General features: G+C 38.4%; 1 protein-coding gene across 4 annotated transcripts in view; it reads left to right on the top strand.

The window, feature by feature from the left end:
• Positions 1–275: 275 nt before the first annotated feature.
• The window catches only part of TLK1 (tousled like kinase 1), a 152,359-nt gene continuing 125,396 nt past the window's right edge, over positions 276–27,238 (top strand). Inside the window, exons 1-3 of one of the 4 annotated variants that reach the window (XM_076005648.1) lie at positions 822–956; positions 4,688–4,818; positions 9,161–9,279. In XM_076005648.1, coding sequence (XP_075861763.1) covers positions 9,255–9,279 — 25 coding nt within the window. In that variant the 5' untranslated portion in view covers positions 822–956; positions 4,688–4,818; positions 9,161–9,254. Of the gene's footprint in view, positions 957–2,499; positions 3,893–4,687; positions 4,819–9,160; positions 9,280–27,238 lie in introns of those variants that run through there. The other 3 variants (XM_076005649.1, XM_012781921.2, XM_012781920.3) reach the window with 3 other exon arrangements.

Below are 27,238 nucleotides of genomic sequence, written 5' to 3'. Positions count from 1 at the left end.
CGAGAGGGGGAGTCAGGTGGCAGCGGCGCGGGAGCCGGAGCGGCGCAGCGGGGGCACGTGTGGGGCGCGCCTCCCTCCGGCCGGCGCTGGGACACTGCCCCCGCGCACGCGAGTCCGTCGGCCCCCAGCTCCCGCGCCGCGCTGCGATCCGCGGGCGCGCCAGGGGCGCCCCGGCGCCCGCGTCTCTTCCCTCGCGCGCTCGCTACCTCCCCACACCCCCAGCCCCTGGCAGGTCCCTCCCCCAAGCCTGCTCCCGCGGCCGCCGCTGCCGCCGCCGCCGCTACCGGAGGCGCAGGAGCCTCGCGATAGTGTTTGCACAGGCGGCGCGTGACGCCGCCGCCGCCTGTAACTGATGCAGAGGTTACCCCGCCGCCTCAGCCGCCACCCACCGCCCGCCGCCACCACCCGGGCGACGCCGAGGGCCGACGCACTGCAGAGGTGCCGGCAGGTTCCGCCCGCGGAAGTCTCCTCGGCCGGCGCAGCCCGCGCTCCGCCCGCGCTCCGACCCCGGCTCCGGCGGGCGCCCCCTCGACGCCTCTGCTGCCGCGCTCTTCCCCTCTGCCTCTTCTCCGGCGTGCCCGCCCGCTCCCTCGCTTCTCCCCCTCTCCCTCCTCCCTGTCCCCTCTGCTTCCCTCACCTCTTCCCTCCCCACCTCCTCTCTTCTCAGTTTCCTCCCCCATTCCCTTGACTCTCCCCTCCCTGCCCTCGCTCTCTCGCTCGCCCTCAGCGCGGCCCCCGCCATGACGGAGGCGGGTGCCGGTGCCGTTGCCGCCGCTGCCGTCGCAGGGGGGGAGTCGGGTTCCCAGAAAGTAGCTTGATGAGTGTCCAAAGTAGCAGTGGAAGTTTGGAGGGGCCGCCATCTTGGTCCCAGCTCTCCACGTCTCCAACCCCGGGCTCGGCGGCGGCGGTCAGGTCCCTGCTGAATCACACGCCGCCATCCGGGAGGCCCAGGGAAGGTAAGTGCCGCTGCGCCGGCGCCCGCTCGCGGGCTTCCCGCTCGCGCCGCGGTCCCCGAACCCCCCGGGTCTCCTCCGCCCGACCCCGGGGTGGGGGATGGTGGCGAGGTGGACGCGAGGCCGCCCGGCTCCCGGGAGATAGTGCGCTGGCTGTGGGTGGTGGTTCGCGGGTGGCGGAGAAGGCGGGCGGGGGGTGCGCGCTGGTGGGCACGGGGCGAGGCTCACAGACTCGCCTGGGGTTCCTAGGTGCCAGTCCTGCGAGGGTAGGAGGCCTTCCCCCGGACGCGAGCCCCTTTCTGCTCCATTTGCCAGTACACTCAGTACTCTTAACCTCCTGGCCTCCGGTCTCTGGTGGGTTTTCTCTCCCGTTGGAGCATTCGTCCTCGAGCCCCCTCCCCTTCCCCCGCGCACTCCTCCCAAAGAGGCGGGCCCGGCTCTGCGAGCTTTGCTGCCCGGGACCTGGAGGATACCCCTGGCTTGCAGGGTCTCTGCCCTTTGCGTGGAGACGCTGACATTATCTAGGCAGACTTTGATACCCTGTGTGGCCCCCTAGAGCAATTCAAACGACAGACTGACTCGTGGGCAGGCTTTTAAAACCACCCCTCCAGATGGTTGCAACTTTCCTTCACCATCGCCTCCTGCGTGTTTGTGCGTTATCTTCTCTACTGCAAGTAGGCTTCTCTTCTTCTCTGACAGGGTCGTGGGTTTTGTGGGAAATATCTGCGTAAAGGTTACTGCAAACACGCACCAGATCAGTTACAATTGTTTTCTAAGTTTTCTGGCTTCTTGCAAGCAAGTGTGCTGCCACCAGATGTAGCAGTTACACAGCTTGTAAGGCACCGGCGTGCTTTTGACTAAAATTTCAACTTGCTGTATTTAACTTTAAGTATACAACATAAAATGAAATTTGGGAGAACATGCATTTATGAGGGAAGAATAAATGTGCATGGAATCTTTTTTAACGCTCTTTTGTCTGGAAAACGCGTAGCGGTATTAATCAGCAATTGGCAAATGGGTTGTTCACTCCCAGTTGTCTAACACAAGGAGATTGTAGGCACATTTTTTAAAAAAAATGTCTGAAAGTCAAACAGTGTAGTGAATCATTTAAAGAAACCAAGAGCTTTGATTTATGTAGGAATCGGTGGGATTACTTTATCTTGAAAATATCTGTCGATATTTACTATTCAGAGCATTGACAATTGTTAATCAAGTGTTTTGTGCCCTGAAGCCAGTGGTTCAGGCATAGCATTCTTTGTCATTTTGTTCCTGTGAGCATGTGTGAAAGTGACAATAGGCTCAAAGATTGGCATGAATATGCTCTAGAAAATTCGTGGAAAGGTTTGATGTATGGCATCCATTAAACATGCCGAATACATTGACTGACGTTTTCTCCTTTCATCTCATCCTAACACTGAGCTTTCATTATTAGAAGATAAAAGTTTATTTATTGAGTAATGCAAATTCAGTGCATCTGATGGTTTTTCTTTTTGCCTTGAAAATTTGTTAATGAATCTTTTAAAATGTATTTTATAAATAGAGCAGTTAATGTTTTTAAGATGCTTCTACTTTTGTCTGTAGTTTCATTAAGATGCTTAATAATAGTGTTGTGAAAGACCATTTTATTTCGTTTCTTATTAAAGGATTTACCTTTTTATCGTTCATTCGTTGCATATTTATTGAGCCTTTACTGTGAGCCAGACCCTGAATTAGATACTGAGGATATAGTGTTGAATTATTTGTTGACATCTATTGTAAGTATTGGGAATTTGGGAGCCACGAAATCTGGATTGTGAATTTCTGCGGTTACTTCAACTCTAGTTAAAAACCTTCTCATCTGTACTATTCTGCACATTTTCTAATGTTTGAAAATTTTGAGGGCTTGAAATAATTTAGCTTGAACTTCCAAATAACCAGATTTTTTCCCAGCAGTTTAGATTACAGTAGATTTTTATGTAACCTAAAGTAAGGAGTCTCATAAAATAATAGGACATGCTTTTGTGAAAGTTATACTTTACACTAAGTACCTGTATGGCCACAGTAGGGTATTTCTTTTTGACCAACTAATGTGCATGTTAAAACTGTTAATCCTCTCTAGGTTTATCTATTCATTTTGAAGCTTGGAGCTGTGTTCTTAGATTTCACTAATGGTAACAGGAATTACATATATGTAGCACCTAGTATCATAATGGAGCTATTTTCTATTGAGTGGAATCCCAGTTTTTATTTTAACAAGTGTTTAGTATCTTTTCCAGGTATGCATGTTAGTATGTTATATAAATTTAAATTTTAGGGGCTTTTGACTTCTGGTAAGAACCATTAATATTAAGGGAACTTGAATTTATTAAATGTATATATCAAGAAGAGAACAAACTTTGTTTCTTGAAAAATTTGACATAGTAATAGAAAAATTTAAACATTAGAGATACACGTAAGTTTATGTGATTATATAAATATTAACATATGTGATGAGCTCCTTTTAAGCAAACTTTGCTTTGAAAATGGGCTGTTTTTAAAGATATGCCGTAAGTATCTGTAAATGTTACTTATTTTGAAGCTTTGACATATTTGGAACCAAAAATCTAATATTCTGATTATTTTTGGTGTTCTATGTTTTGGCTTTCCGCCTCCCTTTCTTACCTAATTCTTGTTATCATATTCATAGAGTTTTATTTGATTACAAATGAAATATAGCTTTATAAGATTTAGGAATCCATTAGAATTTAGGAATTTATATGATAAATGTAGTATAGACTGCTTTCCTGTGGGTCCCAAAGCTTTTCCTTTATCAGTCATGAAGTTCTCTTTGAGGTGCTCAGTGTAACTCTAGATTTTCTGTTGGATCTTTTAAACGTGTGATCTCTATCCCATTTTGTCTTCTATAATCCTGTGATTAAAAGGATGAAGAGTTAAGGAATTAAGAAAGTTTTGAAATAAAGGTCAGTTTGCTTTGTTGAAATCTAGGAACCTAGTGTAATATTGGCTAGATAAGCAGATGTTTTTTTTCTCATATCAGTACATGGGTACTTTTGAATGAGTTATTGCTAAGAATCAAATGATCGATTGTACAGAGTACTTGCCATTTTCTTTTCCTGTGCCATGCTGTCATTTATGAATAATCTGTTTTACTTTTTTTGTTTTTATAAATAATGAAAGTAGTTTCATCAAAAAGATGGCATGGCAGTTAAACTGTTACTATCTCTGTGTTCATATTTAAAGACTGCATTCCTTACATAGAATTAAAGTATTTGACTCCAGACGATTGAGTAATGAGATGTTGAAAATAAAGGTGTACCAAATGGCCGAGCAGGTCTTTAGTATCCTGAAATCAAGAGCCAGAGGAGGATGGGGTTGTATGTTTAAGGATTCTAGTTCTTAAATAGATATGTGGTAGGTGCCTCCTTTGCAGAGCTACATTTACATATTAGAGGAGAGAGAGAAAAAAACCCAGAACAGAGATCTGAAAATCTTTTGAGAAATTGGCTATGCTTTAGTCTTTTGGTCTCAGGGCCTCTTTACTCTCTTAAAAATTATTGAGAATCCCAAAGATATTTTATTTATGTGAGTTATATCTATTAATATTTGCTATTTTAGAAATTAAATGATATTTCAAATATATTAATTTATAATCATAAACTAATGTGTTAAATTTTATGAAGAATAAAATATGTTCTAAAAAATTAGTGAGACTAGTGGCATTGTTTTATATTTTTGCATATCATTTTGATTTCCAGCTTCCTAGAAGACAGCTAGATTTTGCCGCTGCTTTCAGTCTGTTGTGATGTTTTGATTGCGATAACTGAAGAGAATCCAGCTTCACATAGCGGTATAGTTGGAAAAGGAAGTATTTAATAGCCTTTTCAGAGTGAGTATTATTCTTTGATATTATACCAAAATTCAACAAGTGGCAATTTTTTAAAAAGGTTACTTGCAGTGTGGAACTACATTGTACTCCAAAAGTGATTCTAGGACCCACAGGACTGTGGACCATATATTTAGCCTAAAGAAGAAACTGAAGGGTGGGAAACATGATGACTGTCTTCAGATATTTCAAAAACATAAATAGAAAAGAGAATAGTTTCATTCATTCTCCTATTTTAGAAGGCACATTAGCAGGTGAAAATTGGAAGGACATAGATTGAGTTCAGTATAATTTTTTGATGAGAATATAAGGACTATATTGCAACTAGACTTGGAACAGGGGACCAAAGTGGAAATTAGCAACAGTAGAAGGAGGTACTTGGTTGTAAGCATTTAAAGTGGACTAAAGGGACTTATTTTTTGGGAAGATGGAGTTAAGTTCTGTAGATTCTTATAATGGGTGCTGTTGGATTAAATGACTTAAGGTCGCATCCATTTAAAAAATGTAAGACGTCTGATTTTAAAAAAATCCCTAAATATAATTATACTGTATTTATATACTCATTAACATTTTTGACTATTCTCTCAAGTCAGTAGTATAAAACCATTGTTGATTTTATTACTGTTTTGCATTTTTAGTGTACTTTTCCTCTAAGGATTTTCCTGTATTTTCTGGAGTCAACAAGATCAGTCTTCATGAAATTTTGCTAAATTCTGTGTGAAATATGATAAGCCTTGAAGACATTTTAGGGAACCAATTGCTGTTTATGATACAGTTTAGTAGAGTTGTAATATATTTGAGCACAGAGTTTTAGAATATGGTGTGGGACTGATTTTCAATTTCGAAAGAGAAACTATGAATATAGTCTGTATAGTCTTTTGTTTGTAATTGTATAATTTCAGAAGTAATATGGAAAGATAGCTTAAGCTATTGTAATGTTTTTAAAGCTGAGAGTCTGGAAAGAGGGAACAAGAAGGAAAAGTATTTAAATTGGTCTCTCTTGAATTTAAAACTGTATATTTAATATAATCAGGACATAAAATAAAATGAAGAATTTTAATTCTCATCTTATTTAGAGAATTATACATGTAATATTTGTCATTACTTATAAAAATTCATATTTTAATTTTATATGGACCATAATCTCTTATGTTGGATTTTTAGGTGATGGGGGAAGTTAAGCATAAATTCTCCTAACTTTATTGAGATCAGTTTAATAAGATTAGTAAGGAACACCCAGCTTGAGCCCCCTTGGTACTTGTTACATTTGGATTTAAAGTTCATTTTCTATAGAGAAGCTATAGAAATAAGTCATTTAGTGTCATGAACTCCTTCATGCTTATTAATAATTTGTAAGAATCTTAGAATAAATTAGAGGAATTGTATTATGAAACAGAAAGAACAGTATGGTATAGATGAGAAAGTCATTGTAGTTGGTGTCTGAAGTAGTCCTTCCTTTGCCATTAACTTGTGACCTTGGGCAAGTTGCTTATTTCTGCTTCAGTTTCATAAACAGAATTATAGAGATGAAAGGGACCTTGAGAGCAATCTAGTACAAATCTCTCATTTTACAGATGAGGAAACTTAATTTTCCCAGGCTTTCACTGTAAAAGAGTTGGGACCAAAATTTAGTTTTCTGACTCTCAGGTTATTGCTTTTGCCATTATACTTTGCAGCTCCTTTTCATCTGTAAGATGAAAGGGGTTGGATTAGACTGCAGGGGTCCTCAAACTTTTTAAACAGGGTGCCAGTTCACTGTCCCTCAGACTGTTGGAGGGCCGGACTATAGTTTAAAAAAAACTATGAACAAATGCCTATGCACACTGCACATACCTTATTTTGAAGTAAAAAAACAAACAGGCAAAAACACCCGCATGTGGCCTGCAGGCTGTAGTTTGCGGACGCCTAGATTAGAGACTCTCAGAGGTCTCTTCCAGCTAAAAAATATTGTCATTCTTGTGACATTAGGCCTAATGTAATTTACTAGGGGAAAGTTTGTAGCTTTTGGTAAAACAAATGTTTCTTGAAGAAGCTATATAACCTTTGAAGGTTATGTTTTAGTTTGTTAAGAGAAGATTGTTTTCATTATTACCAAAGGGTATTTAAATTTATTTATGAGTGTGGTAAATAGTGTGCTGGGTAGTCTAGTTCTTTTAAAATGATCTACATACTAAAACACTGTTATAAATATATTAAAAACTATTTAAATTAAATAAATAAAGATGTGATACCCTGAAGTGAAATACCTAGGTGATTGCTACTTAGAAAATATTTCTGGAGTTTATCTCGGCTTGGATCCCTGTGCTTGCCCCTAGTTAGGTGCTTGTGTTTTTTAGTGTCCCATTGGAGTGTTTATTTCCATAGCACTTCCATCATAATAAAAGCTACCTTTTATTATAATATTGCCTACTAGGTAGAAAAGTATTGAATTCAGAGACTGTGTTTTGTTCATTTCCATATTTTCAGCATAGCAGGATGTTCTTAAGAGATGGTACTCAACTAAGTTTTGTTGAAGGACTTTTTTGTATATAGAAATATATATAAAAAATATGTAAATCAACTTTATATGTATCTTGTTGTGCACATATTTCGGACCCAGGAAGATGCTTATATTAGTAATTCTTAGGCAAGTTATATTTTAAAGGTTGATATGGATAACAGTAACAATAATAGCTAAAATTTATTGAGTTTGCACATGTTAATTCATTTAATCTCGTAACTCTGTGAGGTTAATACAGTTATTATTCCCATTTTACACATGAGGAAACTGAAACACAGAGAAGTGAAGTAACTTGTGCAGTCTGACCTAGAGTAGTAAATGATAGAGCTTGGACTTGAACCAGGTTGTGTATTTGAATGACTGAGTATGTTGCCCAAAATATGAAAATTTAGTTTTGAGTAATTTTGTAGTCATTTTTCTTAAATTTTAATATACTAGTCAGCCTTTTAGGCTCATTCAGTTTATCTCTAAGTTTTTAAGGGTTTTTTTTTTTGCATGAGTTTCATACATGTGTGAAGATAAGATTAAAAACAAACACCCCTCCCAAACCCAACCACCAAATTTAGAAAGCTATACCAGCTGTGCAAATCTTAGATTTCATTTTTTCTTATATAAGTTTAGTCCTTTCATGGAAAATGTTAGACATTAATGAAAAAAATCTTATTTGTATGTTTGATAATCTAATTTGGAATTCCATTTATCTTAATATTTTGGCCTCATAAGCACAATAGAACCATAACAAATAAACATTAGAATTGGAACAAAGAATTTCCCACTGTCCATGCAGGAGCAATCTGTTTATTTTGGAGGCCTTATAACCTGATGGATAAGGCTTTAAACTAAATTGTGATGCTTTAGTGGCAGATCTTTGATTCTGCTATTTAGTATTCAGTATGGGAAGGGGAATGTGGCTTGATGCCCAGTCTAGCTCATCTATGAAGAAGTATTTTTTAAAACAGTTTTAGTTCCTTTATTGCTTCCCCCTCCCCAAAAAATCTCTTGGTAACATGTATTATATAGCATACCTAATGAGAGGCAGAGAGAATTTGATTGGGTTGATAGGAATTCAAAGCATGGAGTGGAATGATATGCAGAGCGGACCCAGGTGGTAGGTTGTGAAACTTTAATTAAGTCTTCCCAATGTGGTTTCATTTTTAGGTCTGAAATTTTGTGAATTTCAAGAAGGCAAGTTAACCTGTACTTAAATAAAAGTTATTATATTCTACAAATTCATTAGAAAGCCAAATATGAGTGTTTTTTTGGATGACTTATAATAATCGTTCATCTTCATTTATATGGATTGTTAAGAATTGGTTATACTTATAAATTCGTGCCTTTCCTTGAAAACTAATTAGCTGGAGAAGATATACTTTTAGTTTAAATTCTTAAGCTTTCCCTAGTAAGTGCTGCTGTAGTTAAATGTGATACTTCATGTTATTTCATGATTTCCCACTTGACACTTTATGTAAGTGCTTCCTGAGGTTGAATGTAGTGCCACTGGGGGAGGTCAGAGGGGTTTGTGTGAAGCCAGTCATACTCATCCTGTCTTATGAGACTTAGAGATATGTTTTAGTTTTTTTTTCTTTTTTGATAAATGATACATATTTGCTTCTTTAAAAATATAATTTTTGCCTTTTCCATGCACATTTTTTTTTAAACATCAGTGTAATTATAGGGTTTGGTCAACTTCATATACTATTTTTTTTTAACTTATTTCATTTACTTAAAAATATGTATGCTTATTAATGCTAGGCACTGTTCTGGACACTTTGTAAATAGTAACTCATTTATTTCTCCTAACAGTTATTTGAAGTAAGTACCATTATTATCATCCCTATTTTACAGATTAGGAAATTGAGGTATACAGAGGCTACGTAATGTACACAAGAAGATAGAGAATACATAGCAGAGCTGGGATTCAGATGAGGCTCCTGAGTATATGCTCTTAACAGTTAAACAATTCTGTCAGTGTTATTTCATTGAAGAAATGTACTATAATTATTTAACCATTGTTTAGGTTAGTGTGTTAGTCATGATTCTTTTAGTTACACATTGTAAAAACTTAACACAACTTTGTTAAATTAAAAAACAAATTTATGGGTTCACGTAACTGGGAATTGTGTGTAGAGGAGGATGCAGTGGCTTTGGAAACAAGTAGATCTAAGATAATGTCATTGGGTTTTTTTGCCTCCTTTTCTGGGTTTTTCTTTCCTCTTGTTTCTGAAGCCCTAGACATATAACCTTTAGTTTAGCAACCACACTTTAAATAGAGAGCTCTTTTCTGGTGTCCACATGTCAGGTCTGGATTGAGAGTGATCTATTCTGGTTGTCAGATTCATAACCAGTCATCAAGACCTGGGAGATCAGGCTCAGCAAGGGCTGCCACTAGGCATGGGTAGGGTGAGTTGGGGAATCCACAGAAAGTCATGATAGATAATCCCCTTGAGATCACATGAATTTGGATGAGGCGTAGTTTTCCTGAGGAAGAGATGATGGTGAACAAAAACAATTTGACAACTATAGGGAATCATTATGTTATTTCTATTTAATTTTCATTTTATGATTAGTTTACATAATGATATAGTGACTGAGTAAAAGCTTTTTTTTTTTTTTTGTAAATATGAGATTTTCAACAACTGAATTATCAGAGCAAAGAGTTTAAAACAATTTTAGGACTTTTGATAAATGTCGCCAAATTATTTTTTTAAAGGCTTGTATTTAGCTCTTATGCCAGCAATGCATGAGATGAGTATAAACCAGGTAGGGTTCAACGCATCCTAGAAATAGTATACTGGGCTTACATATTATTAACATATGCCTTACATGTAACCAAAAGGTTGCAAACCTGACACTGAACAAGAATGTAATCCAGTTTATCAAATGCTTTATCATATTTTTTCTGAGAATTTCTTACTCCCATTATTTTTAAAATTTTATAGTTTCAAACAGTGAAACCAAAACTCTAATAAATGTAAGCTCCCACTCTCTGCCCTCTTTCCTCACAATGTCTCTTTCTCTGACCTCGTTGATAACATTAGGCTTACCCTTTGGATATTAATACCATGTGTAAACAACATTATTATGCAGAGAGTTAATGTAACATAATAATTTCAAGCACATAGTGTTGGACCTGGGTTCCAGTTTGGGTTTTGCCACTTAATTGTAGTAAGTTACTTAACCTCTCAATGCCTCATGTATAGGTTTTCTTGTTTGTAGGAGGGGATAGTAATAGTAACTACCTCACAAGGTTGTGAGAATTAAGTGAGGAATGCATGGCATATTAACAGCTCAGTATGGTTTTTTTCCTACTTTTCTTTTGAAATGGGGTCTTGCTATGTTGTCTAGGCTGAAGTATAGTGGCTCTTCACAGGCATGATCGTAGTGTGCTACAGCCTTGAGCTCCTGGGTTCAAGCAGTCCTCTTGCCTCAGCCTCCTGAGTAGCTGGGACTATAGACATGTACCTGGCTTGTGTTTTAGTTATTACTCCTATGTGTGGAATTTAAATATTTTCATCTCTGTTTATATAGTGAAAAATAGGGAACAAGTACTATCTGAATAAATGTTCCTTATGGCCAGAGCATACTTGATGGATTGTCTCTCTGGCCTTTTGAAGAATTCTAACAGAGTTGTGTCTGACAGAGGTAGATTTCAAATGATGTTCTAAATTGCTACATTCTTCATTTTAGTTCATGTGATTTTCTGTGGCTTTAGAATTGATCACATTTATGTGACATGGTTATAACATTGAAGCATTAAGCATAGATTTGGATTAGCAATGTTTATGCTTTATCTTTGATATGCAGTAATATACTCTAAAGTACTGTATTGCAAATTTTAAAAGGGGCCTGCCTTCTGTTTTTTTTTGTGTGTGTTTTCTTACTAGTACCAAAGAGAGTACTTTATGTACACTAGGTATCTATATACCAGTGGGTGTGCAGGCAGTGTGGCCTACATAGGGATTAGGAGTGTGGACCTGGGTTTGCATCCTTTTTCATCACTTCTGATCTGTGTGACCTTGGCCATGTAATATTTACCATTATTGTTGCTGTTGGTGAATTTTTTCTTTTGAGATGGGGGGGGACAAAAAACAAGCTAATATTAGGGAAGTAATTTTTAGGCTCCATTCTCTCATCTGTACATGTTCCCTTATTGTACAATTTTCATAATTATCTTTTAAGTGAATGTATAATAATTCATTTAGTTGATATTCATATCAAAATTTAATCATAATTGTTGGTCTCATTTTTTTTACAATATAATACTATGGTAAATATTATGCATATAATCATTTTTCTTCTTTTGAATTACTTCTATAGTATACATTTCAAGGATTTGGTTTCTTGGGCAAAAACAGTGAATATTTCTATGTCATTTAATATGTGTTGTCATTATTGTTTTCACAGTGGCATAATTAGGATTTTCAAGTCTATTATTTCTCTGAGATAAATCAGTTGTCAAGCTTTAGAGTTTTATAGAAACCTTACTGGCATAGTTTGTTATTTATTCAGCAAGTACTTTTGGACCTGGAGCTTAGTAATGGGAAAACAAAGATACATAACATGTAGTTGGTCTCTGCCTTCTAGGAGCTTGGACATAGTCTAGTGAGGAAGGCTAATTTATAGCATTCAGTTCATACTTTTAACCACGTTGGGACCAGCGTCTACTGTAGTCAATAGCCACAGATGAACGCGCACAGCCCAGCATTGACTATAGTCGATGGCCACAGATAAATGTGCACAGTGACTTTAGCTGACAGCCGTGATATGATTTTTCTGATTTTTCATTTATCAAAATAAAATTGTGAACATTTAAAAATAACGTAATGAAAACATATATGTATATGTTACCTATTTTGATTTATATTACAAGTAAAGCTGCCTTTAAAGTTAAACAAGCTTTCAGTGCTTTAAAGCTTTCCTCATCACACAAGAGCAAAAGATTTGTTGTCAATGCACAGCACAAACTATCGTGCGGACTATGACTGCCGGCTGTGGGCAAGGTTTCGCGGCCGGTGAGCGCAGTACCGAAGTGGTTAAAGAATACCTGTGGATTAAATAGAATAATTTGTGAATTGCCAGTTTTCACCTTCTGATTTAAGCAGATGAATTATAGTATAGTTGTAGCATATACTGTATCAAGTTGTTATTTTTATTTTTTTTTTTTTTTGAGACAGAATCTTGCTTTCTTGCCTAGGCTAGAGTGAGTGCCGTGGCGTCAGCCTAGCTCACAGCAACCTCAAACTCCTGGGCTCAAGCAATCCTACTGCCTCAGCCTCCCGAGTTGCTGGGACTACAGGCACGAGCCACCATGCCCGGCTAATTTCATATATATATATATTAGTTGGCCAATTAATTTCTTTCTATTTTTATAGTAGAGACGGGGTCTCACTCAGGCTGGTTTTGAACTCCTGACCTTGAGCAATCCGCCCGCCTCGGCCTCCCAGAGTGCTAGGATTACAAGCGTGAGCCACTGCGCCCGGCCTCAAGTTGTTATTAATATAACCATTTATCATTTGGTTGGTTGAAATAACTTTAAGCAAAACGGATTTGTTAGTAGAATGCTATAAGACAGGGTATCCCTTAGAACTCGGGACTCTGTTTAGGACTGTAGTTAGTCCTCAAGGGGACTAAACTAGAAACTGGAAACTCAGGAACCATGGTAGCACTATTTTCTTGTGGATCATTGAGCAGCCCTTCCCAATGGTGTGAAATAAAGTTGTCAAAGAAGGAGAAGTAGGAAGGAAAGGAATTATATTTCTGTCTCTAAAGTTATGAACAAAGTGCTCCCTAGAGAAGGGAGTTACACAATTTTCCTTCAGTTTAACTGCTGGAGGAAAATGATATTTTTAAATGGAATCTTGTTTTAGTTGGTATGTGTCAATTGTAGTGAGATTGAATTTAGTCAATAAAAAGTGATAGTTGGTTGGCGAGAGGTCAGGTGAATGTGGTGGATGAGGCAGTATTTCATAGCCTTATTTGTTCAACTTTTGAAGCGTTGGTTTTGCGACACATGGTCTGGCATTGTCATAGAGAAGAATTGGGCTCTGTTGACCAATGCTGGCAGCAGGTGTTGCAATTTTTGGTGCATCCCTTCGATTTGCTGATCATACTTCTCAGATGGAATGGTTTCCCCAGGTTTCAGAAAGTTGTAGTGGATCAGACCAGCAGCAGATCACCAAACAGTGACCATGACCTTTTTGTGGTGCAGGTTGGACTTTGGGAAGTGCTTTGAAGTTTCTTCTCTATCCATCCACTGAGCTGGTTGTCACCAGTTGTCATATAAAATCTACTTTTTGTTGCATGTCACAGTCCGATCGAGAAATGGTTTGTTGTTGTGTATAGAAGAGAAAATGACACTTTAAAACAACGATGTTTTTGATTTGCGGTCAGCTCATGAAGCACTCACTCACGGGCTTTTTCACCTTTCTAGTTTGCTTCAGATGCTGGTCAATGTTGAGTTCCTTTAAGTTTTTTCAGTGATTGCTCTCACTTGGTCGTTGTCAACTTCTGATGGCAGGCCACTGAGCTCCTCATCTTCAGGGCTCTCATCTCCTTCGCAAAACTTCTTGAACCACCACTGCACTTGTTCATTCGTTACCAGTTCCTGGGCCAAATGCGTTGATGTTGTGAGTTGTCTCCGCTGCTTTAATGAAGCATTTTGAACTAGAGTAAGAAAATCACTTGAATTTGCTTTTTGTCTAACATCATTTCCATAGTCTAAAATAAATATAAAATTAACAGCAAGTAAGTTACTAGCAAAAAACCCACAAAACACAAAATGAGAAATGTGTATTAAAATAATGTATAACATAACTACATTTATTTAAGAATGTATTCCAGTGTCAAACGACAAATTTCAACAATGCTAAAACCACAGTTACTTTTTCACCAACCTAATTTCACTATAGCCAGTTTTTCTTCAAATCTGTATCTTAGACATTAGGAATATATGGTAGTGATGTCAGTCTTTGCACTATCTGATAAAACCATTTCCTCCGTCATGTTTTCTTCCTTTTCTGTATTTGAATGTTTTCCATTGTGTAAGATTTTATACTTTTATTGATTTCGGTACTATTTTTGTTTGTGATATTTAAAACATGTAAATCTTTAAGTTATTACCCTCTAAAGTTCAAGAATTAATACTTTACTGTGATTCAACTGATTTTATTTTTAAATTTTATATGGTGTTTTACTTTTCACATTGAAGCATAAAACAAACAAAATGCACACAAGGTAATGCTGAGTTATAAACCGTGACCTGTGTAATTACCACTCAGACAAGAAATACAACATCGCCAACACTTCAGAAGCTCTCTTTCTTCCCCCTATCGCCTGCTACCTTCTTCCTGCTTCCCAAAGTAACCACTATTCTTAGTCATGCCTGTTTTTGAACTTTATATAAATGGATTCACACAGTGTGTATTTTGGGTGTATCTACTTTTGTTCCACATAACTGTAAGATTCAACCATGTTACTTTCTGAAACTGTAACTCATTTTAATTGCTTTATAATATTACTTGGCATGAATGTACTACATTTTATATACTCTCTTGTTTGACCTTTGGATTGTTTCCATTTCCTGACTATTACTAATAATACTGTCACAAACCTATTTGTCTTTCTCTTCTGCACTATTAAATCTGTTGATACTGGGTTATGGGTTATATATGTGCTTGCCTTTAGTGGATTTTGCTAGTTTTCCAAAGTAGTTCTACCAGTTTACATTCTTACTAACAATTTATGAGATTTTCCATTGTTCAGCATCCTTATCAACAGTTGGAATTGTCAGTATTATTCATTTTAGCTATTCTCATTGATGTAAGATGGTATCTGTTTGTGGTTTTAATTTTCATTTTCCTGATGACTAAAGATGTTTTTATCAGTTTTTAAAAATAAAGCTTATTGGTCTTTTGGATACCTTTTGTGAAGTGCCTGTTCAAATCTTTTGCTTATTTGTCTTTTTTGTGTGTGGAAACAGAGTCTTGGTCTGTCACTCAGGCTGGAGTGCAATTGCTGACCCCTCATCTAGGGGGTAATCTGTGAATTTGTTGTAATTGTTGTTGGATAGTAATTGTCAGGCATTTAGGTGAACAGTCTGTTTTGGGGGGGGGAGAGAGAGAGAGAGAGGGAGGGAGGGAGGGAAGGAGGGAGAGAGAGGGAGAGAGAGAGTGTGTGTGGTTGTGTTCTATCCTTTTTTTCTCATCAAAGTTCAGGGTTTTTTTTTTTTTTTTGAGACAGAGTCTCACTTTGTTGCCCAGGCTAGAGTGAGTGCGGTGGCGTCAGCCTGGCTCACAGCAACCTCAGTCTCCGGGACTCAGCGATCCTACTGCCTCAGCCTCCCGAGTAGCTGGGACTACAGGCATGCGCCACCATGCCCGGCTAATTTTTTGTATATATATTTTTAGTTGGTCAATTAATTTCTTTCTATTTTTGGTAGAGACGGGGTCTCGCTCAGGCTGGTTTCGAACTCCTGACCTTGAGCAATCCGCCCGCCTCAGCCTCCCAAAGTGCTAGGATTACAGGCGTGAGCCACCACGCCCGGCCTGTTTTGTTTTTTTGAAACAGGGTCTCAACTCTGTTGCCCAGGCTAGAGTGCATGATCATAGCTCACTGCAGTGTCAGACTCCTGAGCTCAAGCCATCTTCCTGCCTCAACCTCCTGAGTAGCTGGAACTACAGGCCCATACTACCACACCCAGCTAATTTTTCTATTTTTTGCATAGATGGGGTCTCACTCTTCTCACTCTTGTTCAGGCTGGTCCTGAACTCGTGGTCTCAAACGATCTTCCCACCTTGGCCTCCCAAAGTGCCAGGTTTACAAGCATGAGCCATGTGCCCATCCTTCTTCTTAATATATGCATTTAAGGATGTAAATTTCCCTCTAAGCACTGATTTAGATCATTCTGTTAGTTTTGATATGTTGTGTTTTTGTTTTTATTCATCTGAAATATTTTTAAATTTCCCTTTTAATTTCTTTTGTCCTATTTGTTACTTAGGTTTATGTTAATTTCTACATATTTGTGAATTTTCCAGTTTTTTTCTGTTACTGATTTCTAATTCCATTGTGGTCAGAGAACATACTTTGTATATTTTTAGTCCTTTTTAATTTGATCTTGTTTTGTGGTCTAGCATATATGGTCTATCTTGGAGAATGTTCCATGTGTGTTTTTTCAGAAAAATATATTTTCTGTTGTTGGGTAGAGTATTCTCTAGATGTTTTATTAGGTTTAGTTGGTTTATAGTGTTTGTCTTCTATTTCCTTGTTGATCTGCTGCCTAGTTGTTTCTATTCATTATTGAAAATAGGGTATCAAAGTCTCCCAACTATTGTTATGGGATTGTCTGTCAGTTTTGCTTCATTTTGGGACTCATAAGGTACATATATGTTATAAGGTACATATATGTTTATAATTGTTATATTTTCCTGAGATATTGGCCTTTTAATTGTTATCTTTATCTCTAAAAACATTAAATAATTTTTAAAGTATGTCTGGTATTAATATATTCATTCCAGCTCTTTTATGATTGCTGTTAGCATGGTGTATGTGTTTTTTATCCATTTGCTTTCATCCTGTTTGTATCTTTGAATCTAAAACGTGTCCTCTACAGAAAGCATTTAGTTGAATCTTATTCTTTTTGAATCCAATCTGACAATCTTTGCTTCTTGAGTGTATTATTTCATCCATTCGTATTTAATGTTACTATATGGTTAAATTTATGTTTGCCATTTTGTTTTCTATATTGTCTCATGTCTCTTTTGTCTCCCTCCTTTACTCTTTTCTTTTGCATTAAATGAATATTTTCTAGTATAACATTTTCATTTCTTTACTGATTATGATTTTAAAACTTTTTTGAGGCCAGGCGCGGTGGCTCACGCTTGTAATCCTAGCACTCTCGGAGGCCGAGGCGGGCGGATTGCTCAAGGTCAGGAGTTCAAAACCAGCCTGAGCGAGACCCCGTCTCTACCAAAAATAGAAAGAAATTAATTGGCCAACTAATATATATATATATAAAAATTAGCCGGGCATGGTGGCATGTGCCTGTAGTCCCAGCTACTTGGGAGGCTGAGGCAGTAGGATTGCTTAAGCCCAGGAGTTTGAGGTTGCTGTGAGCTAGGCTGACGCCACGGCACTCACTCTAGCCTGGGCAACAAAGTGAGACTCTGTCTCAAAAAAAAAACAACAAAAAAAAAACTTTTTTGAGTTATTTTCTTAGTGATTGCTTAGGGTTTATATTATATATCTTATCAGATTTTTTTTTTTTTTTTTTTTTTTTTTTTGAGACAGAGTCTTGCTTTGTTGCCCAGGCTAGAGTGAGTGCCGTGGTATTAGCCTAGCTCACAGCCACCTCCAACTCCTGGGCTCAAGCAATCCTGCTGCCTCAGCCACCCAGTAGCTGGGACTACAGGCATGTGCCACCATGCCTGGCTAATTTTTTCTATATATATTAGTAGGCCAATTAATTTCTTTCTATTTATAGTAGAGACGGGGTCTTGCTCTTGCTCAGGCTGGTTTCCAACTCCTGACCTTGAGCAATCCACCCACCTCAGCCTCCCAGAGTGCTAGGATTACAGGTGTGAGCCACCATGCCTGGCCTATATTATATATCTAATCAGATTCTAGTTCAGATTTATACTAACTTTATTTCAATGATATTTAGAAACTTTACTACTATATAGCTCTCTTATAACCTGTCCTTTTTGGTCACTTATTGCTATATATTGCAAACCCGAAGAATATTTTTATGATTACTACTGTATATGATTTTATGTCCTTTGAATAAATTAAGAAAGGAAACTAAGAAAAACTAAAAAGAAACTACATATTTATAGTTTGCTGTACTAACCTTATTTATTATTTTTGTTTTTCTTTCTTGTTTCCTGTAGATTCAATTTATCATCTGATGTCATTTCCTTACTCCAATAAAGTTACTCCATCTGCCTTCTTTGTGCTATTGTCAATATAATATACGTTGTAGGCCCAGTTACATACACATTGTATGTGCTGTTGCTTTTTAAATCAGTTAAGAAAGACTGTACAGTTATACTATCTTTTATAATTATTTATGCAATTATGTTTGCTGGCACACATTTTTTTTTTTCATGTAGATTGATTGATTGATTGATTGACAAGAGTCTCACTCTGTTGCCTGGGCTAGAGTGCAGTGGCGTCAGCTTAGCTCACAGCAACCTAAGCTCACGGCAACCTTAAACTCCTGGGCTCAAGCCACTGCCCCCAACTAATTTTTTTTATTTCTATTTTTAGTTGCTTGGCTACTTTTTCTATTTTTAGTAGAGATGGGGGTCTTGATCTTGCTGAGGCTGATCTCGAACTCCTGACCTCAAGTGATATTCCTGCCTTGGCCTCCCAGAGTGCTGGGATTACAGGAGTGAGCCATCACGTCCAGCCTGTTATTCATGTATATTTTAATTACTCTCTGATATACCCAGAACTGATTCTGATTCTTTTGTCAGTTCCAATCTACTGTTCAGCCTCTCAAGGGAATATTTAATTTCAGTTATTATACATTTCAACTTCAGAATTTACATTTATTTTTTATAATTCTTTTTATTGATATTCTTTATTTGATGAAACATTGTCATCAAACCTTTAATTCTTTAAACATGGCTTCCTTTAGGTCTTTGAACATAATTATAATAGCTGCTTGAATTCTTTGTTGAATCCAACATCTGGGCCCTCTCAAAGGCAGTTTCTATTACCTGTATTTTTTCCCTGTGTATGGGTTACACTTTTCTGTTTCTTGGAATGTCTCAAAGTATTTGATTGAAAACTGAACACTAGATAATATAGCAACTCTGCAGATGGATACCTTACCCCCCAAGAATTTTTGCTGTTATTTGTTTGCTTATTTGTTTAGTGACTTGGCTGGAATAGTTCAATGAAGTCTGTTTCCTCAACAGTGTACAGCTTCTGTTGTTGCTTCTCAGAGGATGCTATTTTGAGCATGTGCACAGTCTCCCTGATCAGATGCCTGTTCTAGTTTGATCATCTCTTTCCCTGATCTCTCCACTAAGATTTTTTTCCTGGTCTGTCTATATTGCTTTCATACCCAGCTGTCAGCCTCCACTAATTACTTGCTCTTTGCTTTATTGTTTTCACCAACTTCCTGGGGTAAAAATTGTTCCATAACACATTAAAGTGAGACCTCTTTGCAGAAGCTTATTAGTGTTGCCAGTCATTTAGTCTTATGCTTATTTCAAGAGGGCTCTTACTTTTACTCTTTCTTGCCTACTTTTCTCTATTAAAACTTTTAGCTGCTCTGCAGCTTTGCTTTTTGCTACTACTATTATGGAACCTGCAGCTTTTAGTTATTTACTCCCTAGATCTCCATGGTTTTTGACAATGCCCTTAGGAATGAACTTCTCTAATCTGTTCCAAATATAGTCGATTGTCTTAGATGGAGCTACAGAGGTTTCTCTTCCTATGCTTCCTCCTTGTACCCCCTTCAGCAGAACCTCTACCTTGCTTCAGTGGAGCTGGAGGTGGAGGCAGGAAATCACTTCTGAAGTGTCATCACTACTCTAGGAGTGAGACGGTGGGCAGGGGTGGTATCCCTATTCTTCTCAGCTTGCCTCTCCTGTTAAAGAACCCCTGTCTTACCAGTGAGTGGTTGGGACCCAGCATTTTTACCCTGCCATACCTGAGGTACAGCTTCTGCCTTAAGAATGGGGGTTATTCTTTCTCAAAGGGAGATCAAGAAAAAAAAGTAGGGCTTGGTTGGGGGAAAGGGAACCCCAGTCTCCTCATCCATGCTTGTCTGGAATAGAGCTTTTGCAACATGGAAGTGGGCGCTGGGGGGAGGGTGGTGAGAGATATTGGCAGTTTTTTTCTCCTAGAGTGAAACTGTAGTTCCAGCATGGGAGCTGGGGAGCTCCCAGAGCACCTGCCTGGTATAGAAATTCTGTCACAGAGTTGAGGGGGTGGAAATGGGAGTGGCTTGTGGCTTATATGTCAGACACTTGCTGTTCTCACCTCCTTAACTATTATAGGTAATTAAGAAAAAATAATTTTCATTTTAAAATGCTTGTTTCAGTGGAGAGATGGTTCACTGAGCTTCTCATGCCTCTAATTTCTGAAGTCCCACCCTCATACGGTATATTTCAGAAATATTATTAGTATCATTATTATACTTTTCACACTTAGGTCTATAATCCTTCTGAAATTGATTTTTCTGTATCGTGTATGGTAGGAGTAAGTTTCATTTCCATATGGCTATCATATTCTGGCACTTTGTTCATCCTTAATGTTTTGTAGTGCTGCCTTTTTTGTAAATCAAGTGTCTGTCTGTATCTGTTTCTGTGCTCTACAGCTTAGTTCACAGCAACCTCAAACTCTTGGGCTCAAGCTATCCTCAGCCTCCCAAGTAGCTGGGCCTACAGGTGCTTGCCATCATGTGTGGCTAAGTTTTTGTTTCTATTTTTAGTTGCCTGGCTCGGCTCCTCTCCTCTCCTCTCCTCTCCTCTCCTCTCCTCTCCTCTCCTCTCCTCTCCTCTCCTCTCCTCTCCTCTCCTCTCCTCTCCTCTCCTCTCCTCTCCTCTCCTCTCCTCTCCTCTCCTCTCCTCTCCTCTCCCCTCCCCTCCCCTCCCCTCCCCTCCCCTCCCCTCCCCTCCCCTCCCCTCCCCTCCCCTCCCCTCCCCTCCCCTCCCCTCCCCTCCCCTCCCCTCCCCTCCCCTCCCCTCCCCTCCCCTCCCCTCCCCTCCCCTCCCCTCCCCTCCCCTCCCCTCCCCTCCCCTCCCCTCCCCTCCCCTCCCCTCCCCTCCCCTCCCCTCCCCTCCCCTCCCCTCCCCTCCCCTCCCCTCCCCTCCCCTCCCCTCCCCTCCCCTCCCCTCCCCTCCCCTCTCCTCTCCTCTCTCTTCCTTTTCTGGGCCTACAGGTGCTTGCTATTGTGTGTGGCCTGGCTATTTTTTTCTTTCCTTTTCCTTTTCCTTTTCCTTTTCCCTTTCCCTTTCCCTTTCCTTTTCCCTTTCCCTTTCCCTTCCTTTCTTTTCGAGATGGTGTCTCACTCTTGCTCAGGCTGGTCTTGAACTCCTGGTCTCAAGCGAGTCTCCTGCCTCGGCATCCCAGAGTGCAAAGATTACAGGCATGAGCCACCATGCTTGGCCTCTGTGCATCATTTGTTTGTTCTTGCAGTTGTTGTGCCAGTATTGTATGTCTTAATTACTATAGCTTTATAATAAACTCGATAGCCAATAAAATAAGTCTTCCTACTTTTGATAGGCAGAATTTTAAAGATGTTCCCTCAAGATTTCTGTCCCTAGATGATTCAGTTGAATACTAATCTAGATACTGCTGCGATAGGATTTTATAAGATGTAATTAAAGTTTCTAATTCACAGACCTTAAAATAGTGAGATGATCTTCACTGGTAGACTCAGTGTAATCACAGGAATTCTTAAAAAGCGGAAAGCAGAAAAGAGATGCAGCAGAAGGAGAGGTCAGAGAGGTTGGACTCCAAAGCATAAAAAAACTTGACTTGCTGATGACTTTGAGTTGGAGCCTGTGCCAGGGAATGTAGGTGGCCCCTAGAAACTGAGACCAACCTGTACTTGATGGGTAGTAAGGAAATGGGGACTTCAGCCCTACAGTTGCTTAGAACTGAATTTTGCCAACATCCTGAATGAACCTTGGAAACACATTCTCCCCTAGGATGTCTAGACAGGAACACAGATTGACTGACACCTTGATTTCATCCTTGTGAAACTCTAAGCCGAGAACAAGCTGAGAGCCAGGCTGTGTTGGGATTTCTGACCGGCAGAAACTAGAGATAATAAATGGTTATTTTAAGCTGCTAAGTTTGTGGTAATTGTTAGGGCAACAATAGGAAATTAATACACACTTTATTGATTTTCTTCAAGATTGTTGTGGCTATTTTTGGCTTTTGGAAGTTCTACAAAAAACAATGTGTTGGCCGGACGCGGTGGCTCATGCCTATAATCCTAGCACTCTGGGAGGCTGAGGCGGGAGGATCACTCAAGGTCAGGAGTTCAAAACCAGCCTGAGCAAGAGCGAGACCCCGTTTCTACTAAAAATAGAAGGAAATTAATTGGCCAACTAAAAATATATGTAGAAAAAATTAGCCAGGCATGGTGGTGCATGCCTGTAGTCCCAGCTAGCTACTCGGGAGGCTGAGACAGATGGATCCCTTGAACCCAGGAGTTTGAGGTTGCTGTGAGCTAGACTGATGCCACGGCACTCTAGCCTGGGGAACACAGTGAGACTCTGTCTCAAAAAAAAAACAACAACAAAACAATGTGTTGGTGGTTTGATTGAGATTACACTGAGTCTATAGGTCATTTCTTTCTTTCTTTCTTTCTTTCTTTTTTTTTTTTGAGATAGAGTCTCACTCTGTTGCCTGGGCTAGAGGGCAGCCTAGTTCACAGCAACCTCAAACTCCTGGGCTCAAGCAATCCTCCTGCCTCAGCTTCCTAGGTAGCTGGGACTACAGGCATGTGCCACCATGTCTGGCTAATTTATATATATATATATATATATATATATATATTTTTTTTTTTTTAGTTGTCCAGCTACATTTCTTTCTATTTTTTTTTTTTAGTAGAGATGAGATCTCTTTCTTGCTCAGGCTGGTCTTGAACTGCTAAGCTCAAACGATCTGCTCGCCTTGGCCTTCCAGAGTGCTAGGATTACAGGCATGAGCCACCGCACCTAGCCATTTCTTTACAGTTGTGAGGGTTCCAATCCATATATATATAGTGTATTCCCTTCATCATTTCAATAATAATTTCATAACTTCCTCTATAATGATATTGCATAATTTTTTTATTCTTAGTTGGTGTTTTTGTAGTTTTTGATGTAATTGTAAATGGTATCTCTTTTTAACTTTTCTATTTGTTCTTTATATGTAGAAATGCAATTGATTTTTGTAATGATATTGTTAACTGATATCCATAATGGTATTGACTTGGTAACCAGTAACCTTGTTTATAATTTTGTTAATTTATCTCAATTAGATCATTTGTATTTTCTATGAATATGTGGCCTATGGACTTTTCTTATCCTTGTACTTATTTTATGTTTTTAGCCTTATTGCAATAACCATGACCACTAGTACAGTGTTGAATAGATTGTTTATAGTGGGATCTTGTCTTGTTGCTAAATTTTAGAAGTATTTCACAATTTAGTGTATAGGCATTTTGGATATATCCCTTCTCAGATCATGGAAATTCATTTCTGTTTCTAGTCACCAGGTTTTGGTTGTTTATATCATGAGTGAATGTTGAATTTTATTGACTACTTCTGCATCTGTTTTAGATAATCATTTAACTTTTCTCCAGATTTTTTTTAACGTGGTGAATGAAGTACATTATTGCTCTTTAAGTATTAAACCAACCTTGCATTCATGGAATTTCTTTGTGATCTTTTGTTTAGTAGTTTTGCACCTATATTTATGAACGAGATAGGTTTGTAACTAACACTAGCTACATAAAAATGAGAAGTGCATTTTCTTTTACTGTTATCTCAAAGAATTTATGTAAGAAGAATGTGATAGTTTCTTTGACTTTTGTTAGGATTCACTGGTGAAGCCATCTAGACCTAGTGTTTTCTTTGTGGAGAAGTTTTAAGTGGCAATTCTGTACTATCTTAGGTCTCTTCAATTTTCATATCAGTTTTGGTAAATTGTTTTTTCTAGGAATTTTGTATGTTTTATCTAGAATTTCAAATGTGTTTGCATAAAAGTGTAATAGTTCCTTGTGATCTTTCTAATGTACATAGGATCTATAGTGATATCCTTTTTTCTCATTCCAGGTTGTTTCTGTATCTTGTCTCTTTTCTTTATCAGTCTTACCACTTTATTAGTCTTTTTGAGGAACCGACTTTTAGCTTTGTTAATTCTTTCTACTTTGTTTTCTATTTACTTGATTTTTGTTCTAGTTTTTGTTTCCCTTTTTCAGCTTTCTTTGGGTTTAATTCGCTGTTCTTTTTCTAGACTTTTGTGACAAATGCTTAGCTCTTAACATTTTCAGCTCCCCCACCATGTATATGTATTAGTATTTCAGGCTATAAGGTTCTGAAAGCATAGGTTTAGTGTCTTCCCTCAAGCCTTTTTAAAAATCAAGGTGTTATTTACATAACACACAGTTAACTATTTTAAAGTGTATAATTCAATGGTGTTCTTCCTCTAGTTTTGTTATGTGCGTGTATGTTTATGTATATGTGTATGTGTGTGTCTATATTTCAGATCAAAACACTCTATGATTTCCATGATTTCTTCTTTGATCCATGAGTTATTTAGAAGTATATTAATTTTCAGACATACAGATTTTCTTCTAGATGTCTTTTTGTTGCCGATTTTTAATTTGATTTTCCTATAGTAAGCATTAGATCAGATTTATTCAGTTTGTGAGTTTTGAGATGCCTGAAAGTATTCATTTAATCATTCTAGAAATATTGATATTCTAACATGAGCTGGGCACTCTTTTAGCCACCTTGGTATTTCGGTGAATAATTAACACCGAAAATATTCTTGTTCTATTTGATCTTGTATTCCAGTGAGAGGAGCTATGCTGGCTGATGGATACAGCTGCAGATTTAGTGACTTTGTCTGCCCTGGAGTTTGAAAACTACGAAGAATAAGCTTGTCTTGATAGTGGAAGATGTATGAAATTGACTTACCTGGGTACTCTATAACCTCCAATAGCAGAGCAGTCACTAGTTCTTGCCTATGGTACCTCACTAGTGATTGAGTGTTCTGTCAGCCTGACTTGGAGTGATCTTAGCAGGCTGAATGTCCTTCAGGTACTCTGTGAGGTGTCCCTAAGGCCACCACCTGACATATTTGGAGATTTGCTGGGACTCATGGAACTTAGCACATAGTTGTACCCATGGCTGATATTACAGTGACGTAGTAAGGTTTCACAGCCAGATCATAAGGGAAAAAGGGATAGGTGGAGTCTTGAGGAATCGATGTGCAGGCTTACTTGTGTTTTTTCCCCTCACCAGAGAGGTCACACAGAGCTTACTCTTCTCTTAGCAGTGAAATGCAGCAGCATGTGTGTGATGCGTCTGCCCAGGGAAGCCCATCAAAGACTGCACCCAAGGTTTTTTTGGCGTCACTGTTTCCCAACATGTACCAAAATTCCAGAAGAACGCATGTGTTTATCATATACCGTATTATAGTTGACCCTTGCACAACATAGGGGGTTAGGGACACCAACCCCTGGAGCATTAGAAAATCCAGGTATAACTTTTAATTCCTCTAAAACTCTCCCAAAACTAATAGCCTACCATTGATTGGAAGCCTTGCCAATAATATGAACAGTCGATTAACATATTTTATATGTTATGTATTATATACTGTATTCTTAAAGTAAGCTAGAGAAAAGAAAATGTTAAAAATCATAAGGAAGAGAAAATACATTTATAGTACTGTACTATATTTGACAGTAATGTAAGTTTGTATTATCTGTTTACAAAATGAATCATCTGTCTGAAATGGTGGGCAGCCGTTGCTGCAGACCTCAATCTACATATCAAGCAAATCAACCTTTTCTTGTAATGTCATAACTTTGCTTCTTAGGAGCACTTCCAACATTGCTAATGGCACTTTGTATGGGTCCCCTGGTGTTGTTCAAGGTTTACATTATTGTACTAAACACAGTGAAAAATATGTGGGAATCACAAGAGATCACTTTTTACTGTGATATGGAGAGTTGTTGAACTGCTCATGCTCATGTGGAGATGATGAGGGTCACATGGCATTTTACACGGATACTCACAACACTTGAGTTCACCATAATAGCAACAGGAGGTAGCTATGTAATTATTACAACAGTACAGAATGTACTATAGTTAATTTTATGCAGTTATGATTTAATACTGTATCTTTATATTTGTTTACATTTCTCTTGACTGGTGCCATGTGCAGTGTATTTGTGTAAGTTTTGATAAATTTTAACTTTTAAAATCAATTTGTGTATGTTTTTTGGTATTAAATGATAAACTAGACTATATTTACACATATTTTATATATTCATGACATACGTTTTGCTTAATTTTTAAAATATTTCTAGGTTCATCTGAGAGTTTTTTCAAATTATTGCAAATCTCCAAGAAAAATTTCCAATATATTAAAAAAAAATCTGTGTATAAGTGAATCCTTGCAATTCAAACCTGTGTTGTTGAAAGGTCATAACAGTCTAGGCACAGTGAAACCACCCTTATTACTTAGAGAAAGGAATTTCTTTGCTGGCTGGCTTTTCTAAAGATAGCCTCAGGCCTGCTATGTTAACTCTTTCTGTACTGATACCTGTTGACTCTGGATGGAGATTGTGGGATGGGCTAGTGAGAGAAATACCACTGATGTTACATATCTTTCCCACCATGCTTTGGGAATCATTGTTTTACGGAAATATTCCTAAATTCAGGTAAAACATTTCAAGTACTAAGTGTTTGTTACAGCACTGTTTTTAATAGCAAGAAATTAGAAACCACTTGAAACATCAGAGGTAGGGGAATAATTAAACATTTATTACTATAAATTCATTTAATGGAATGTTAGGTAGCCATGAAAATAATGTTCATGAAAATATAATGTGGAAATTGCTTTTGTGTAATTGGAGAAAGATAGGATACAAAATAGTAATCAGTGTGAAATCTTGACAGTAATAATGACTGCTAGGCCATTTTCCTAATTTTGAAATTTGTGAATGCTCTTAAAACACAAATTCCCTCACCAAAATTTAGGAAAATATAAAAAGTTGTTAAGGGAAAACTTGTTAGGTTTTGTTATGGACTTTTTCAAAAGTTTATTGAAGTAGGACCAGAGATAGTGAGCTAGGAATTTGAGACGAGCCTGAGCAAGAGTGAGATCCCGTCTCTACAAAAAACAAAATTTAGCCAAGTGCGGTGGCACACCCTGTAGTCCCGGCTACTCAGGAGGATAAGGCAG

This window comes from Microcebus murinus, chromosome 8 (genome assembly GCF_040939455.1).
Source record: "Microcebus murinus isolate Inina chromosome 8, M.murinus_Inina_mat1.0, whole genome shotgun sequence".
NCBI classification, from domain to species: domain Eukaryota; kingdom Metazoa; phylum Chordata; class Mammalia; order Primates; family Cheirogaleidae; genus Microcebus; species Microcebus murinus.
This window is presented reverse-complemented; position numbering and strand designations above follow the sequence as displayed.